This window comes from Paroedura picta, chromosome 18 (assembly GCF_049243985.1).
Source record: "Paroedura picta isolate Pp20150507F chromosome 18, Ppicta_v3.0, whole genome shotgun sequence".
Lineage (NCBI taxonomy): Eukaryota > Metazoa > Chordata > Lepidosauria > Squamata > Gekkonidae > Paroedura > Paroedura picta.
Genome location: NC_135386.1, coordinates 17,160,943 through 17,179,482, shown reverse-complemented (window position 1 = coordinate 17,179,482; position 18,540 = coordinate 17,160,943). Strand labels below are relative to the sequence as shown.

General features: G+C 51.4%; 2 protein-coding genes across 3 annotated transcripts in view; one reads left to right on the top strand and one right to left on the bottom strand.

The window, feature by feature from the left end:
• Positions 1–14: 14 nt before the first annotated feature.
• On the bottom strand, positions 15–15,476 carry ANKDD1A (ankyrin repeat and death domain containing 1A). 2 transcript variants are annotated; one of them, XM_077317557.1, is made up of 15 exons: positions 15,271–15,476; positions 12,332–12,435; positions 11,871–11,969; positions 11,595–11,693; positions 9,700–9,804; positions 9,297–9,395; positions 8,678–8,776; positions 7,979–8,077; positions 6,792–6,890; positions 6,107–6,205; positions 4,935–5,033; positions 4,542–4,637; positions 3,502–3,703; positions 3,041–3,172; positions 15–1,679 (listed from the first exon to the last, which is right to left on the bottom strand). In XM_077317557.1, the coding sequence occupies exons 1-15, from the start codon at positions 15,299–15,301 to the stop codon at positions 1,618–1,620; spliced, it is 1,524 nt and encodes a 507-aa protein (XP_077173672.1). In that variant the 5' UTR covers positions 15,302–15,476; the 3' UTR covers positions 15–1,617. The 2 variants fall into 2 exon arrangements, with proteins under 2 accessions (XP_077173672.1, XP_077173673.1); XM_077317558.1 differs by lacking the exon at positions 15,271–15,476 and having other exon boundaries at positions 11,871–11,965; positions 12,332–12,370.
• A 906-nt stretch (positions 15,477–16,382) lies between these two features.
• The window catches only part of SV2B (synaptic vesicle glycoprotein 2B), a 46,901-nt gene continuing 44,743 nt past the window's right edge, over positions 16,383–18,540 (top strand). The window contains exon 1 of the mRNA XM_077317662.1: positions 16,383–16,537. The gene's annotated coding sequence lies outside the window, so the exon portion shown is untranslated. The remainder of the gene's footprint in view (positions 16,538–18,540) is intronic.

The following is an 18,540-nucleotide window of genomic DNA, read 5'->3' as shown; positions in this document are numbered from 1 at the left end:
CTTTTTTCTTTTTAAGACATTTGTTCAAGGGGGAAACTGGTTTATTTGAAAACAGGTTCTCTTAAAAGTACAAAAAACTTTGTGTCAAATTTAAGAAACGAGTACGTTGTATCAAACAAACCGGTGCGTCTCTGATCTGTTATTGAGACGGAAACGTACCCTTGGCCTTGAAGTCAAGTCTGCCTGGCACAGTACAGGATCCCTGTAAGAATATCTGCAGTTGAACCTGTAACTCAGGAATCCCCAACACAGCGACTCTTTTCAAAAGTGGGCTTTTACCCAAAAAGGCTTCTCATTGGCTGTGCAGATCAGAATAATGTATTAGCAGTAGCTGCCACCGCGACATTGGTTGTATTGTCCTTCCCTAATGTAGTTCTTAAATTATCCGTATTCCGCTTCCTTGTGCGTGGAGCTGTGCCCCTGCAATGGGGCACCCTGTGCCCACCACCCTGTGTCAGAATGCCAAAGGTGCCCACGTGATCGCACAGATCAGGGACCCCTGCTGCAGCTCTCCCTGTGCTGAGGAGGAGAGCTCTCTCTGTGCATAGCTGAGGTGCATAAATTAACACGAGTTACAAAAAATGGTATTGGCTGTAGATTGTAAAACAGTTTGATTTCCTCTTCCCGCCAACTCGGAGTCCTGGTCTTAAACCTTCCTGTGGGTTGAGGTAGCTGCCCTTCTGGAGACGTGGCACGACCAAGTGCTGAGTAGCTGCCTCGTATTCTTAAACCAAGCCATGCTGAATGTATTTTTGAGAAGTGTAAACATGTCCATTCCTGCAACGTTCGAAGGGCATTGGCGTCTGCTGCTTTTTTTTCGGTGACAGCTGTTATTTACAGACGGGGCGTCCTGCAGCAGAGAAACTGCAACTCTTGCTGTTTTTAACGTTTTTCCAGAAATTCAGCTCAAGGGAAACAGCCAAAGGCAGTCCAAAGTAAAACGCTCCAGCAGAACGCCCCTCAGAGCATACACAGGCAGAGGGGCTGGATGCAGCCAGATGCATCTTCCCATGGTTTTCAGTTATTAAAAAAGGTATCCCCCAAAAGTACAGCTGCAGGAATGTGATATGAAGTTTACACTGAAAGTAAGCATGGGCCACTGGGACTTGGATTTTTAAAAAATCTCAAATGCCTTTTTACCTTGTGCACCGTGAGACGTAATGACAGAATTTTAGCAAAAATTTAATTGCCCTTCCCTCGCAGGGAGCTGTGGAAGAACGAAAAGGATTCCTTTTCCCCCATTTAAAAAGTGGTTGCAAGCCATACACTTCTAAGTGTATCCCTAATAGCATTTTCCTAGGTAAAAGTTCCACCGATTTCAATGGGATTTGTTTGTAAACTGGTCTTCTCCACCATTTTGTTCATCTGAGCTAATTTCCCCTATCGGAGGAAGAAGCCCAATTGCCCCTTCTTTGTAAGGACAGGTTTCTGAGGCCAGAATCTGCTGATGAAGATCTTATTGATACCTGATCTGGAATGGAATATGCTGCCATGCGTTATGGCGTTGGAGCCCTTACGAGAAAACATGGGAGATGTCTTTTGGCCGGTGCACAACCGTGACGTTTCCTTGACGCAGTTCCCGCAACGAGGGTTCGGAAGACTCCGCCGTCCCGCAGGTCACATCGCTGTACACTTCCTCGGAGAAGCCACGTCGGCGTTGGCTTGTTTCCTGATGCTCTCTGTTTTTAAAAACAAGACTGCAGGCCTCATGTTCACCCAAACGCCCTGATCTGCTCGTAAGACCACTTCCCAATTTTTCTACGGAACTGAGTTTAAACCAACAGCCTCCCCCGTCTGAATCTAGAGGGGGCTAGTTGTTTTGTCAGTTGCATTGATACCATTTCCCTACCATTGCCGTCACGGACATAAGAAGAGCTGGGTTTTTTGCACCCTGCCTTTTGCTACCTGAAAGTATCTCCAAGTGATTTCCGATCACCTTCCCTTCCTCTCCTCACAACAGGCAGCCTGTGAGGCAGGCGGGACTGAGAGAGCTCTGAGAGAACTGTGACTGGCCCAAGGTCACCCAGCTGGCTGCATGTGGAGGAGGAGCAGTGAATCAATCCCAGTTCTCCAGATTAGAGGCCACCACTCTTAAACATGACACCACGCTGCATTCAGACATTGTTAGCATCTGTCGGTTCATTTTCTTTAAAATGCTGTAGGTTTGCTGGGAATTCAACACGGTGGCAGATTGCTCAGTTGTACAATTAACTAATGCTTTTCAAAATGCCCTCTGGTGGTACAGTAGGAACACAGCAGGCACAAGGGCCCGATTGGGTGGGATCTACAGAAATCTAAGTCACGGCCCCTGCCCTATGGCATGCATTCTCGGATATCACCTGTCCCTTGCCAGACTTGCTTGGCGTAGTGGTTAGGACTGCGGACTTCTAATCTGGTGAGTCCGGCTTGATTCCCTGGTCGTCCTCCACATGCAGCCAGCTGGGTGACCTTGGGCTCGCCACAGCCCTGAGAAAGCTGCTCTGACCGGGCAGTAATCTCAGGGCTCTCTCAGCCTCACCCACCCTCACAGGGGGTTTGTGGTGGGGAGAGGAAAGGGAAGGCAATTGGAAGCCACTTTGAGATTCCGGGTAGAACAAAGCAGCATATAAGAACCAACTCTTCTTCTTCTTCAGTAATCTCAGGGCTCTCTCAACTCACCCACCTCACAGGGTGTCTGTTGTGGGGGGGGGGAGGGAAGGTCATTGGAAGCCACTTTGAGACTCCTTCGGGGAGAGAAAAGTGGCATATAAGAGCCAATTCTTCTCCTTCTTCTTAGTTCCCAAAGGGCATGGAAGGCTGAACACAAATTTGGGCTCTTTTACTATAGGCCCCACATTTCCACATTTTAATGTGAATATTTTATATTTGTTATTTGCTTCTATGGGTTTTGTTTTGTACCCTCTCTGTTTCAATGTTAGCCGGCATGAGACCTTTTGGATGAGCGGTGGCTACTAAAATCTAATAATATGAAACCAGATGTTGGTGGGGGTGGATCAGGCCCATTCAAGGGTGTTTTGGCCTGAGCACAGGGGCCTCTTACCTGCCAAATCTCGCCTCCCAATTCCTGAGAGGCCTTCGTAGAGCCCCTTGGTTGGGTTCTCCCCGGCCATGATGACTCCGTGAAGCCAGATCAGCAGCATCCTATGACCGTGTTCCCTGTAGCTTTTGGTTCCTGGGGACATGACCCAATTCCCCCCCCCCCCAAAAAAAATGTTACATCTGGTATTAGGTCGAGCAAAGCAGGATGTAGGATCCCGCTTGAAGGGCCAAAACTGTGGCTCTTGAGATGCCCGTGGACTACAGTTCCCATGAGCCCCTGCCAGCTGGGAACTGTAGTCCACGGGCATCTCAAGAGTCACAGTTTGGCCACCCCTGCTCTCGGTTTCCCTCTTACCAGGGAGAGGCAGAGAGACAGCAGGCCCCCCACAGATGAAAAGGACCCCACTCGAGGCTAACTGGGTGCAGAGATATCTCTCGGACCACGTGTGAAAGCCGGTCTACCTGCCCACTGGTGTTCCACGGCTCGGACGTGGGCCTCGGTGAACTTCCAGTAATGCGCCAACTTCTTCCACTCGCCGGGCCGGAGGTATTTGGTCGCCAGCCTCCACAGGACCGAGCGGATGTGTTGCGTCTCCAAGCGGTGGTCCTGTTTGAAGGTCAGGTGCTTGGCTACCCAGGAGTCCGAGTCACTGTTCAGGTTGTCCTGCAAGGATTTCGAGAGGCGTTCCATTCTCTTCTGTCCCTCAAGTCCATTTTTTTTTTGCAGGGAATGGTTTGCAAGATTTGGGAGGCAGTGGAAGACTGCAGGGTGACTTGGGGCCCATTGCTCTCCCTCAGCCCAATCTGCCTTACCTGGACACGTGAAACTACCTTACACTGATTCAGTTCTCTGATCCATCAAGGCCAAGTTTGTCTACTCAGATTATCAGCCGCTCTCCAGGGTCTCAAGCCAAGGTCTTTCCTATCACCTACTTACTGCCTGGTCCTTTCAACTGGAGATGCCGGGGATTGAACCAGGGACCTTCTGCGTGCCAAGCAGAGGCTCTGCCACTAAGCCACAGCCCCTCCTACTCGGCTCAGTTTTCCAGTCTCCAAATCTTCTGCTTGTCAAAGACTCCAGCAGCCCTGGCTTCTGTGTGAAGTCAGTCCAAACTTCATATTCTTTTGAGCCCTCCCTTCTATTATTGCTGCTGAAGTTCCACCTTCCTGTCAAAGTCACCCTTTCTCCTTGGCCTGTCCTTCCAATGTTGTTTCCTGCTCTTGCACGCCCTTCTTTATTACCTGACCGACTGCTCCTCACCCTTCAGACCGTGTTTGAGGTTTGCCTCACACGGCCAAGCTGACCTTTCTCTTCCCTCGTGACTAGGCACACTGTTTATTAACGTTCCGCGGCTGATCATTTCCCCCTTCAGGCAGCTTTGCGGATATTCTGTGATGTTTTCAGCCCTCGCTTAACGGACCCCTGTACGGCTGCTGTATGTAACTTAACTTCCTATAAGGAACACCCCGAAAGAGACAGAGCGCTTTGGGAAATCACCCACCTTCTCCCATTTATAAAACCTGTCCGCCTTGATGATCATGTCGGCCAAGTTGATGTGATTACCCCGAGCGGCAATGTCCAGGGATGTCTTCCCTTGCTGGAACCAAAACAGGGAAAGCAAAAGGATGCCACAGTCCCACAAGCCTGTCAAAAACACTTGGAAACCTCAGGCTACTCAGCAACATGACTGTTCAACCCACTTACCACCCAGTTCTCAAATTCCATTTGAGGCCTGAAAAGCGCTCGTCCAAGCAGGGCCTTCTGAAGGTGGCCCCAGCCAAATGGATGAGAACTTTGATTTGTGAAAGTTTATACCCCCCCCCCCCGAATCTTGCTGATCTCTAAAGGTGCTCCTGGACTCAAATCTAGCTCTTAGAATCAGAGTTTCCCTTACCTTATCCGTTCGCTTTAAGTTCACCCCTGCGATCAGGATCATCTCGGCGATGTCTTGCCTTCCATTTTCCGCAGCGATGTGGAGGGGGCTTTGCTGCCTCTGGGGACAAGCGGAAAGCAATATTGGTAATTCCGCAGAAGGGGCGAGGCTGTGGCAGGTTATAGCAGCCGCTCAGCTTGTTTTACCATTGAGAAACCCCTGAAACTTCCGTCAGACCCCCAGAAACAGAAGATGGCTGGGAAGCAGAGCTGTGGACACGCCCATCTGGGGCTCCTCCCCTTCCCGCCCCCTCCAGGCCCATCATTGGCCATTTTGGGAGGGGAGGGCGGGTTGAGCTGAGCGTATATGGTCATATTGCCTAAGAAATGTTGAACCGCTTTAAAAATATTTTGAAAATTAATTAACGCCCACTCTGGGAGGTCACCCTGGGCCACTCGTGCAATCTCAGTCCAGCCTCCGTTGTTATGAGGATAAAACAGAGCAGGGATCAACCACGTTGTGAGCTGCTTTGGGTCTCCGTTGGGAAGAAAGGTGGGGTGCGGGATCTAGTGATCAAAATCTACTCTGGATCCCCAGGGCGAGGGACATTTCTGCCCCAGGCTCATCCTGGCAAAGTGCTCTTCCTGGTGACATTAGAACCCTGCAGCACCTTGGACAGTTCCCCTGTTCTGCGGAGCCTGAGATTGGCCCCGAAAATTACATCTAAAAATCCCATTGATCACCTATGGCCAATAATTACTTAATTCATCTGACCCCTGTTCACCTCCCCTCTGAGCAGGAGACAGCCTAGGCAAGTTAGTTTTCGTTTAATGATGGATTTCAGCATTGAGAGCCATTTCGATTTTAACTTGCCCTTTTTTGAAAGTATTGTACGTATTTAATTATATATATGCAAATTGTCCTGAGACCCGGGGAAGGGCAGTATCTAAATAGCAAAATAAATGAGGTCAAAAATAACCAAGAGGTTCTCTGGGTTGCAGGAATGAAAGGTAGCATGAATGATTACGGATCTGGGGGACTCAGGTTCGAATCCTCACTGCACCACGGTTTTCTGGGTAGCATGGAGCCAATTGCTCTCTCTTTCTCTCTCTCTCTCTCTGTCTGGCTTACCTACCTCAGGGGGTTGTTGGTGGGAGGGCAAACTGGAGGAGTACTTTAATTAAAGGTCTTACGTAGTCGGGAATGTCCAGATCGCATTCGGCATCGATGAGCAGTTTTACTATGGCTGGATGGTTGTGTAGCACCGCTGTGTGCATAGCTGAGGCATTTTGCTGCAGAGGAAAGCAACAGCAACACCCATGTTCAACACTGAGAGGAAAGCCCTGCTGCACGCCTCACATCATGCAGGGTTGGAAAAAAATCACTCTGTACGTGCCCAGAGGCGTTCTTCAAGAGCCTGCATAGTGCAGTGGCTAAAGGGTTGAGCTCTAATCGAGAGAACAGGGTTCAGTTTGCCACTCCTCCACATGATGCCAGCTGAGTGACCTTAGGCCAGCAGCAGTTCTCTGAGAGCTGTTCTCGTGGATCAGTTCTCTCAGAGCTCTTTCAGTTCTACCTACCTCACCAAGTGTCTGTTGTGGGAAAAGGAAGGGAAAAGCATTCGGGAGTCAGTTTGGGACTCCTTTGGGCAGTGAAAAGCAGGGTATAAAACCCAACTCTTGTACTTTTAAATATAATATATAAATACTGGGGGGGGGGGATCTCAATTTCCCATTTGAGCTAAACAGCCCTTCCGTAGTTCACTCCAACCGCACTTGACTCACAGTTCGAATGTTAAAAAGGAGACTGTGTTTGAAGGGGCTTGGAGGAGCAGAGGTGCTCCAGATGTGAACCTCCAAGCTAAAACCAGTCTCTTACGTAATTCAGTGCGTCGGTCTGGATTCCGGCCTCCATCAGGACCCTGGCCATGTCTTCGGAGCCGTTCAGGGCGGCGTAATGGAGGCAGGTCATCTTTTTCTGCGCAAAAAGAACAGGCGGGCGGCCATTAATCCGGGGTAAGATGTCCCGTACTCCCCACACCACAACAAGCAATTAGTCTCAGAAAGAAGCCATGTGCCATTGAGTGAGCAGTGGAGCCAAAATGTTGGGGAAAGAATTTTAAACCTGTCTTCCCTAATTCTGTTTCCCTAGAATCATAGAGTTGGAAGGGGCCACACAGGCCATCTAGTCCAACCCCCTGCTCAACGCAGGATCAGCCCTAAGCATCCTAAAGCATCCAAGAGAAGTGTGTATCCAACCTTTGCTTGAAGACTGCCAGTGAGGGGGAGCTCACCACCTCCTTAGGCAGCCTATTCCACTGCTGAACTACTCTGACTGTGAATTTTTTTTCCTGATATCTAGTCTACCCTGATCAAAACAGTACCCTCCCCTCTGTTCTGCCTGCATTTAGCCTTGGGGGGAAAAGACAGGCCTAACAGAAGACCCATCTTTTGCATATATCATTATTTTTATTAATTAATTATACTTGTAGGCCGCTGCTTTCGGGCCTAACAACAAATAAACCATACAGTTTTCTTCCTAGGGCTAACAGTTGCCTGGTGAGGTTATTTAAATTTTTTTTGGGGGGGGGGAAGTAGGAGTGTTAATGCCATCTTCCTTGGTACCATGTGCCTGATTCACCGTTCCCCCAATCAAAAGCCCCCTCTGCTGTTTTTAAGGGAAAGAAGAAGAGGTGGTTTTTATACCCCACTTTGCACTCCTGGAAGGAGTCTCAAAGCGGCTTACAACCACCTTCCCTTCCTCTTCCCGCAACAGACACCCTCAGGAGGCAGGTGGGGCTGAGAGAGCTCTGACAGCACTGCTCTCTTGAGAACAGCTCCAACAGGACTGTGACAAGCCCAAGGTCACCAGGCTGGCTGCAAGTGGAGGAGGAGCGGGGAATCCAACCAGGCTCTCCAGATTTGGAGCTGCCGCTCTTAACCACAACATCCGCTGGCTCTCCAAATACAAACACCTGTCTTTTTGCACGACGTTCAGCCCTCCGTCATCTAGTCCGGCATCTCTTTCACCCTGATCTTTGATGCCACCATTTCTTCCTCGCCTACCTGCGTTTGAGCATTCACGTCTCCCCCTGCTCCCAAGAGCAGCTTGACACTGTCCAGGTGGCCCCCTTCGGCCGCCAAGTGCAGCGGGGTCAGTCCTTCCTGGGGACATGAGAAGGAACGTGGAGAGGTTACCAAATAGCACCACCCACCCACCCCTGTTTTCATAATAATTCTGGTTAGGAATATTTTGTGGACAGGGTGAAACCAAAGCAAAGAGAACATTTATATGGTACTAAGAGAGAAAGATCAGAAAAAGACGAAAGAAATATAAAGAGGCTTCCGATTTTCTCCATGATGAATCTGAGTAAAATCATCCGCTTGTTAAATCCGTGGGCTTAGAGGAAGCCGGGACACTGGCCATATGAGCAGCTCCCTTTATTATGATCTCAACGTGGTCCAAGTTGGGGGTGATCCCAGGCCATGAGACGGCTAGATCACCCCAGAAAACCCCAACTTACATGCAGAGTACGGGTAATGGATCTTCCTGCCAGTACGTGCCATTTGGTTGTTTACAAGTTTAAACCGACTGGATCCAGCAGACTGGATCTCATGGTGCATTGGTTGATTCTATGTTTGCTTGGATCCCACTTCGGACCTCAAGCTCGGCCCTTGGTAGACCCACGGACGCGACGCTTCTCACTTACTCTTGGGTCGCAAAAAGGAAAAGAGCCCTCTTCCCTGTTATCCTCACCGCCTCACCCTGTTCTTCGGGTCGAGGTCCATCCCGACTTCGGTGAGTTTCTGGACCACCCCTGCGTGGCCGTTCTGGGCAGCCACGTGGAGGGCTGTGTTCTCATCCTGCAAAGCGACAGGACATCGGTCGGGGGAAAGGAAAGAGAACTGCTGAGGGCGGTCAGGGGAGAGGGGCTGGTGGAGATCTAACGATCTAGGTCATTCCAGAAGTAGCTACATTGGCCTGTAGCTGAAGAGCTAGATTTGAATCCAGGAATGTCCTAGAATTCAACAAGATTTGGGACGGTCTTTTTTTTTTTTTTTTAAAGCTTTTGAGAGTCAAAGCTCCCTTTCTCTGGCAAGATGTAACGCTCCACCTTCAGGAATCTTTTTGTTAAATAAGACGGGACTGCCTGATCTTGTAAAGGTCCCTTTCCTTTTGAATAGTAATAACTCTGGAATAACAGAGGGCGTGGTGAATTGCCTGCCATTTTTGCAGTCTTTTTATCCTAATTTTATCGCGTCAGGTTTACAGGCCAAAAAAAAAGGATTTCTGGATTTCAGATTCAATGAGGCCACGAAGGCAGAGGATCCGGGGGCCCCGATCCTGCACGGAGGAGCAGACCCACCTTGGTTCTCTCCTTACCTGGTCCTTGATGCCAAAGTTGCAGCCACAGCCAATCAGAAATTCCACTACGTCCAGGTGTCCATTTTCTGCAGCCAGGTGGAAGGCAGTTCTATCCATCTTTAGAGGTAGGTAACCATCCCAATGTACACCCAAGATGGGAGGGAGGAAAATAATTTATTTCCTTACATTTCGACCCCTCCCCGTCCATTTTTCTTCCCAACGGGGATCCAGAGTGGCTCATAAGGATCTCCGCTTCTCCCTGGCCGGTGCTCAAAAAGGTATGAGCAGGGACACAGACAGAGAAAAGCCACTTCCCCAAAAGCAGATCCCCAGAACCGGTTCTACCAGGGCTATAATCTTCTCGCCAAGGAGCCTCGGGGAGTCCCCCAAACCGGACTGACGGGGCTGTGGGGGTGCCCACCTTGTCTCTCTTATCCAGCCGCACATCCTCCAGGTCCTCCAAGATGAACTCGATCACTCTGAGGTGACCCCTCTGAGCCGCGCAATGCAGCAAATTACGGCCATTCTGAAAAACAGCAAGAGCAGCCTGGAGTCCTTTTGCCGCTTTCCTTCAGCTTCATAAATGAAGGTTTTAATTTAAAGGGGAAGCTTAAAGATATGCAAAAGCAGCTGATACCGCCAGGAGTTAAAGAGAAGGAAGGATATCAGGGCATCTAGTGAGTGTAAAATCCTAGATTCCAGGTGAGACACGGGTGGGTAAACAGTTCTGAACTTGTAAATGAATTCTAATCCATCAGTTTCACGTTGGATTCTCCCTTGGAAGTCCCTTTGCCTGAGAACAGGAATCTACCACAAATTTAGTCAACAATAACCTAAGTTTTTGTTTAATCACTAAAGCTGCATTCCAGTGGCATGCTAAATTAGCTTAGGGGGATATCCGAATGCTGGCTCTGTTTGCTTGGAAACCTGCAACCTGGAATTCTGAACAGAGCACCGTCACTACTTGTGAACGTCAGTTTGTAGTAGAGTTGGATTAGTTGCAACAGCTGAACCCAGGAATTTGGAGTTAATCCTGGTGGCCTCCGGGCCCCTGCAGGGTACAGAGCCGCAGCTGCAGATCTGTTTCCCTCTAATGAGAAATGTCGAGACAGAGGCAGCTTTACCATTGTTTTACAAGATAAAATTCTCACTCTGTCCTGGAAACTTGCAGGGTGACTGTGGGCAAGTCCCTTTCCCAGCATAGCCAAACTTGCAAGGTTGTTGTGAGGGGAGAACATGTTGCTTGCAAGGTTGTTGTGAGGGGGAGAAAAGCAGGATCCAAGGGAAATACAGAAAAGAAATGACTCCTCCAAGACCCTCTTTTGTCTTTCGCTTTTCCTAATTTTTGAAGGTTTCTGCAAAGAGGAAAAGCGTTTCAAGACGAGATGGAAATTGCTCTTAGAGGTGCTCAGTGAATTCCATCAACGTCACCCGGCTCCAGGCAGCCAATAGAACCAAGCTGAGCCCACAAGTTCCTCCTTGGCGAACTTCAGATCTTTATAGCCATCCCTGGATGCAGGATGTTATTCTTGCTGCCTAGCGGCCGGCACGCCCCGTGAACAAACACAGCCTGCCCGCCTGGAGGCTCCTTGTGGGACGTGTCTGATCGGCCATGCCTCTGGGCCGCTTGCAGGACCCCGCTGCAGGTCTCAGCCCCGGGGAAATGCTCGTGCCAAGCAGCTTTGTGTCCACACTGAGGCCACTGGGCATGCATGCCAAGCCACGGCAAACCGCCTTCTGCAGGGAAAATGTGCTGTGCTGATTGCTTCAGCCGTACCTGCATACCGTCCTCACCCAAGAACCTCAGAAGAGCCCCGCTGGATCAGAGCAGGGAGAGCCCATCTAGTCCAGCCTCCTGCCTCACAGTGTGGCCAACCAAGTTCCTCTGGAGGGCCAAGAACAGGGCAGAGAGGCTGAAGCCTTCATAAGAACTTCCAAAGAGCTCTGCTGGATCAGACCATTGAGGGTCCCTCTAGTCCAGCATCCCATCTCCTCTAGGGGCTGGTTTCGGGCAGGGGGCGGCTTCGCTCATTCCTGGCTGGAGGGCCGAAAGCCGAAAAATTTGTCGGCATGACAAAAACAGCTTTCCCCCATTTTTTGAACAGCACCTTTCCTGATCCACTGTGAGACCCACCAGGCCCGTGTAATATAACGGGTGCAGCCCATAGACACACACACACACACACACACGCTAAAAGGGTCTTGAGAGAAAGCAGACAGGCAAAACAGACTTCATGTGGCTTTCGTAAATATGGAGACCACCAATGCAGGTAATGGTGGGAAGACTCTTTGGGTGCTCTGGGAAACCTGCCTCACCTTGTTTGTCCGGCTGATTTTGGCACCGGCGTTGACGAGGATCTGAAGGACGCGCAGGTGGCCGAACCAAGCCGACAGCAGGAGCGCGTTCATGCCAAACTGGGCCGCCGGAGAGAAAAGGAAGAAAGATTATTTTGCGTCGGGAGGAAAACGGAAACCAGCTCCCCTGTCCTTCCCCCCCCCCCAGGAGAAAGCCCTTTTAAAACGAGGATGGTCGCTCCGAGAGCCCCGTCTGAAAAGACCCTCTAAGCCAAAGGCCGGCCGGTTGGGACTCACAATGTCCTCATCGTCCACCAAGGCGTCGTGGTCTAGAAGAAGCCGGACGGCCTGCTCGTGCCCAGCGCCCGCGGCCCAGTGGAGAGCGGTCCGGTCTATCTGGAAAGGAAGAGATTAATCAGGGGAATAAAATGGGGAGGCGGGGGGCTTTTGGGCCAAGAGTATCCTCCGCTCAGGTGCTTGACGTGAGCTCTTTGGCGGCACGAGGGTCCCGGGCAAAAGAGAGACCTCTTCTTCCCCCTTTGACTTCCCTTTCATACCCATGTGGCCTCGTTGGCTATGGGTGCAAGGATGCCAGCCTCCAGGTGGGACCTGGGGATCGCCTGGAGTGACAGCTGCAGAAAACGGGCCCTTTGGAGGGTGGGATCTACGGCACTATATTCCACCAGTAAAGAATGTTGACTGGGGAAAGGTGAAGTACGGGGACATTCCCCCCAATTGCCCCCCCCATAAGTACCTACATTATTCTTGGCGTTGACGTCCACCCCCCTCCGGAGCAGCTCTCGCATGAGCGTTGTGTCGTTTCGTTTGGCCGCATCGTGGAGCTTTTTTTCCGAGAGGAGCACTGGAAAGAATTTAAATTACGTTTTTTTTTAAAACTCTCAGACTGATTGTCTGTTGCAGGTTGTTAAATAAAGCCCAGAAACTTAATCCGGGAGGGAGCATCATGCGGCGTGCGCGCTGCCAGGCACATGGATGTTCTGACGGAACAGATGGCCGCCCGTCAGCCTCCGAGGCTGAGTGATTTCGTCTGCGTCTCTGTATCGGGAGTGCTTGGCACACACACCAAGCTGCCTGAGTGGGAGGGGGAGAAATGCCAGTGCACATCATGCAGAGATGCGGCAGGGAGCCTCCCCTGAAATTTGGGACACTGGGCTGCATTTGTGCATTGCATGGAGAAGTCAATGGCACCTGCAGCACAGATGAGGGGGGGAAATGCCACCCTTTCCCGAGATTGAATAAAAGGAGACTAGGCCACAGTAAAGAAACATGCAGAGTCACGACAGGAAGCCTCCTCCATTTCTTCCCCAAATCGGTTCTCAAGATGCTCCGTCCATTCACACACCCTCCCCCTTTCCCCCTACACCAAGTGAACTGCTGTCTTATTGAACGCCATCCAGTCCTGCATGGAACAAGGGTAAAGAGTGACATTTGGGGCCCCTTCTAACCCTCGGCATTTTTCAAAACCCGGGGCCCTTGTGGATCGGCCCTAGCTTGGCAACGGAGACTAGGCACTGGGGTGTAAAGTCTTAAACCAACAATTATTGTCTTTCTAGAAGGAAACAGTCTCTGGCAAACAGGCTTGCTATTGACAGATCTCTTGGCGTGGCCCGGAATCCCTGTTTATGTAAGGCAATAAACCTCAGATCATACACACAACAGAAAGAGCATTGAGCAAGAGGGGAAGGGCAGGTGTCAGAGTGGATTTGCAGGGTCAACTCTCGTCCCTGCCTTTCTTAAACAGCGCAGTCGAGGGAAAGTTCACAGGCCCTGGGCGAGAGGGGAAAAGTGGATCTGCCGGTCAAAGGTAGAGTTGCTGGGCCAAAGTTGTGACACAAACCGTGTCTTTGAACCTCTCTTGAATAATTTAGAAACACTTCCGGGGGGGGGGGGGGGAGTCAAGATTAGGGACAAACAGACATTTTTATTCCTTTTACAATGTATTTCCCCGGGCAGAGTTGAACCTAAATGTATGAGACCCTTAGAACCTTAGCTTGTTCTCTCTGCAAGGCCCGTGGAACTCCCGTTTCCTTGGGTCTGGGGAAGTGCGCCATGTGCATGAAAGCTTCTACCCAGAATCAGGATTAGGGGTGTAAATATTTCGCTCTCCTCGGCTCACGCTTATAGCTCGGCAAGATCTCCAAATCCGCCTTTTCTCACCAGCGCATCGTCACAGCTGTCATGTCAGGCTCGGAACATGGAGGCCCTAATTTTCGTGCCGCCGTGGAATCTTGCTGGCTGACCCTGGGCTGCTCACACCCTCTCAGCCTAGCCTACCTCACAGGGCTGTTGTGAAGCCATAACGGAGGAGAAAGGGAGGAGGTAATCCACTGTGGCTTCCCCTGAAGGAGAAAGGCGGGGTGTGGATTTAATTTATTTTCTCCATTTTGTCTCCCACTGGGGGAGAAAGGCAGGGTGTGAAAAACAGGGGCAAGGCAAATCAGACCCAAATACATCGTACGGCCTGGTTGACTTTCCAAACGGCAGGGTGTGCTCGAAACAAGTTAATTCGCCGATCCAGCACTTGTGTGACCAAACCAACAAAACAAATCTCCAAGCCCACCCAAAGGCCGATGTTCTCCGTGGAGCAACGAAAACCAGACTCCACTCCTGTGGCCTCGAGCCTTTTAAAACCAAAGCCCAGAGGCGTCCGCAAACCTTAGCTTCAATGGGACCCTAGAGGTCACTCAGTCCAGCCCCCTTGCTCAGAGCAGAGATGTGTCAACTACAGTCCCCCACTTGGCTTAAAGGCCCTCAGGGAGGAAGGACCACCCGCTCCTGAGCCGGCCCGCTCTGTTCCAAGGAGGCAGGGCTCTGCAGCCCTTTTCTCCCCAAACAGCTGACCACCAAGGTTGCCTCAGACTGCCCCCCCCCCCCCTAGCCCTGCGGAGTCCCCATCCTCAGCAAAACAGAGGAGCTGCAACAGGCAGCTGAATTGCCTGCAACTCTGCCCCATCCCCTTCCCAGTCCTGAACTGGGATTCCATGGGCAACAACGGGCTGGATTTTCATGTAGATGAGGTTTGGAAGGGTGTTTTATATGGCATGGATTTTTTAAAAAGGACGTGATCTGCCCCAAGTCACTGGAGGCAGGGCAGAAATTTAAGAAAGAAATCTTTGGACGGGCCATGGGGTGAGCCTAGGGTAGCCTCCCCCGCCACGAGTACGGATTGGGGGGTAGTTTGGCCAGATCCAGTGTGGGAAAGCTCCTGAAGATTTGGGGATGGAGCCTGGGGTGCAATGCCGCAGCGTCCCCTCTACCAAGCAGCCCTTTTTTTCCAGGGGAACTGAGCTCTGCAGTCTGGAGAGGAGCTGAGATCCCCAGGTCCCACCTGGAGGTTGGCATCCCCAGCAATGCAAGACCCTGTGGGGCTCCAGGTGGATGCAAAATGGGGCTATCTTCGGCAATGAACGGCTGCTTAGGCTCACAACTGTGAGGGTACTCTGCTGAATTGCAATCCCCTTCCCCATTGGATGCGCAACAACAACCCTGCGAAGGGGGCCAGGCCGGGAGTTTGCCATGGGTCCCAGGCCAGCCAGGGAGCTCCCGGCGTGGGGGAGCCGGGAGGGATCCCGCTCTTCTCTCCCCACTGCGCGGAACATTGGCCAGCGGCCGGCTTCCTCCTGAGTAGACCCCGCGCGTTCGAGTCCCCCCTCCCTCCTCCCGCGGCCGCACTCACGGGTGTCCTCCTCGGAGGCCAGGTCGTCCATCTTCACCGCAGCCGCATCCCCGCGCCCGCCAGCAGCAGCAGGAGGAGGAGGACGCGCTCCAACCAGGAGCAGCAGCTCCAACTAGGAGTAGGAGCGCAAGGCGCAGCCGCCGCCAGGGCTGCGGCCAAGATGGTGCCCGCGGGCGCCGGCAGGCTCTCTTCCTCCTCCTCCTCCTCCTCCTCCTCTCTGGGCTTGTGGGAAATTCTTTCGGAACAGCCCCGCAGCAGAACCAAGGAAGAGCCCTGCTGGATTGGACCAGCGGTCCATCCAATGCGGCATCCTGTCTCGCCCAGGGACCAGCCCCTTCCTCGGGAGGGCCAATGACGGGGCACAGGGGCCCTCCCTTGACGCTGCCTCCTGGCTCTGGGATGCCGCGGTTGACTGCCCCTGAAGGTGGAGGCTCCCTTCAGCCCCCTGGCCAGTAGCCATTGGTAGACTTTCTCCTCCTCCAGGAGTCGGGCTAATCCCCCCCTTGAAGTTGTTCATCCCTGCGGCCATCACGACCCCCTCGGGCACCGAAGCCCACCTGGCAGTCCTTCTCTGCGCAAAACGGCGTTTCCTTTCGCCCATCAGTTCCGCCAGATGCCCTCGAGAGGGAGCCCAATTCCGCCTTGTCGACTCTTTGGAGTTGCGTTCTGTAGCCCGCCCTGCAGGCTAAGGGCGGGTAAAGACCGAGGAGAATCTACTTGGAAGGGAGGGGGATCCCTAACACCTGAGAACGTGTCTCAGAATTTGGTTAGCCCCCGCCTGTCCCCCCCCCCCTCCTCCTCCTCTGCTTTTATTTTGCTGTTGGAGAGAGTTGTTTTAAAAGACCCAAAGTAGCAAACTCGCCTTCTGGCTCTCTCCTCGGGGGCGGGGTCTTTCCCTCCTTTTGCTGGTTTCCAGAGCAACGGGAGGGAGAAAAGAGGAATCTCTGCCCACCAATGGCAGGAGCCCCTGGGGGGCCGCTCCAGCCAATCATCGTGAAGCTTCCTCACTACAGGTTTGCAATTTGCAAAGTTGTGGCTGGCTTGAAAGACTCTTCCCCCATAGCTCGCCCCGCCCATTTCCCCAGGAACAGGTGGGAGGGGGAGGGTTTGGCAAACATGCTCGCGGGTCTCCTTTGTGGCTGAAATTGGTTTGGGGCGAGTTTGCAGGCTTTTAGTTTCCACAGCTGCTCTGAGTTCTAGTCCCGCGGTCCAGGACGCTGCTGTGTTCCTCTGAGTACCCAATCCCGCCGGGAAAGGACAGCGACTGGTTTGATTGAAGAACATTTTTTTTAATTTTCTTCTTTTGCTGTCATGTGTTCCTTGGTCTGGGTGGGGGGAGTGAAGCCAAGGGGCGTAGGGCTTTGGGGGGAGTTTGTTTTTTGCCAGGGTTTTCCCCCCCCCATCTGTTTAGATTCTAGTAAATCCCTCTTCCCTGGCTTTGTGGGCTTCTCACAGTTTGCATTTTGGGGGTTCTCCTTTGGGCTTGGTTCCTTTAGTGTTCCTTCCTTCTCGTTTGTCTCTTTGGTCTTTTGGGGGAGTTGTTTGGGGGCAGGTTAGGCCTTTTGGCTCTTGGCTTGGGTGATTGTGCTCAAAACTCAGTCCACTCATTCATTCATATATTTTTTTCTTTTGGAGGGCTTGTGTGCGTTTGGGGTGGTAGTTTCTGGATCTTTTTAGCTTTAAAAATCTTATTTTATTGGGATTTTCTCTCTCCTTTACCATTTCTTGCTCCCCCCTCCCCTTCTTTTTTTGGAAGGGAGCTTTGTGGCCTTTTTCCTCTCCACTCCTCTCCTCCCCCCCTTTTTATTCTTCTTTTGTTCTGGTGTGTGTGTGTTGGTTATTTAAGGGTGTTTGTGGAAGTTCACACACAGTCCTGTGTTCAAGTTTTTGCTCCTAGTTCCAAGGGCTGAGTGACACCCAACTTTGATTTTGCTAAATAGACTTTTTACTTACGAAGGTCTGTTTTGGGAATTGTTTGGCTTTTCAAACACTTCTAATACAAATTCAACCTAAGGCTTCCATTCCTCCCCAGCTAGGCCAGAGCGGAGGGGTAATTAAAGAGGCAGGGTGGGCTTCAAACAAACCCTGGTATTAGTGGCCTAGATTTAACATTTTAAAAAGTTGCATGCCCTGCCCTTTTCGTGACAGACAAATACCTGCTGCCCTGTAGTTTTTCAGTTTTCTGAGCTCCTGCATTTCCCTGCTCCTTCCAGTAGCATGGAGTCAGGTGATGTTGAATAAAGGTCCTTGAACTTTTTAAAAAGGTTTGCTGTTCCCCCTCAAGGATAGCAGATTAAGCCGTGGTCAGTACCGGAAGGCGACACCACAAACCGAAAGCAAGCTTCTCAAAACAAGACGCAGACGTCTAGAAACAAAAGAGAAACTTATAACAAACAAAACACAAATGTCTAAAAACAGAAGACAAACTTCGAAAAACTAAAGGGGCAGAACAAACACAGATGCCAGGATGCATTAGGGGCCCGTGAAAGGCGAAATCCTAGTTCTTGAGCAAAAGGGCCCGTAAAAAAGATATTGGGGGCTCTTAGGTTCAAGTTGAAGTGCAGGTAGTTAGGTGACGAATATTAGAAAGAATTTGACCCCATGTAACAATGAGGGGCATGAAGGGAACCCAGCAGGGCTCTGGGGACAAGGCCGGGGCGAGGGCTAGAGGGCTGGGGAAGGGCTGGATTTGCCATGGCCTTGAACGGCCCCGTATGCAGTATCAGAGCTGAAAACGTGTGGGATTCCCGAATTTGGCCAAATCTGAATACCACCTTGGCATCGTATTGGTAAACACCGATATTTGGGGAGTCGAATATACCTAAATCTGAAAATGGAATTCTTTTCTTGCACACATTTCATTCCCATAAATCTGTTTTGATGTGATGGTCCTTCTTCCTCCCTCCTTCGCCCTGGAGGGGGCGCTGCAGCCCAAGGCCCTGCCCCATCCCCCTTTTGAAATGATTCCTTTGGAGAAAGGCCTGCCCGGCCCTCCGGTCCAAGCTGTCTGCTGACCGTGGCAATTTTCAGCCTGCCTCGGCCCGGGGAAGGGAGGTGCCCGGCGGGGCCATCTCAGTGACTGCGTCGAATGCTGACGCAGCAGTGAACGCTGCCCAAATTATTCCTCCTCTAATTAATTCTAGCCCAGTACGGAAAAAGGGAAGAGACCCTTTGGCAGCCCCCTGTGCAAAAGCCCAACGTGTTTTTAAGACGCCGTCTCGGAGACGGAGGCTGGTCTTGAGTAGAATGGCCAGGGGGCACCCCTTTTTA

Excerpts from the sequence above, each read along its gene's own strand:
- ANKDD1A (XM_077317557.1), bottom strand. The coding sequence starts at position 15,301 with ATGGACGACCTGGCCTCCGAGGAGGACACCC. Across the intron at positions 9,805-11,594 it reads AAATCAGCCGGACAAACAAG|AATGGCCGTAATTTGCTGCA; the intron begins GTGAGGCAGGTT and ends GCTGTTTTTCAG. Across the intron at positions 6,891-7,978 it reads ACGTGAATGCTCAAACGCAG|AAAAAGATGACCTGCCTCCA; the intron begins GTAGGCGAGGAA and ends CTTTTTGCGCAG.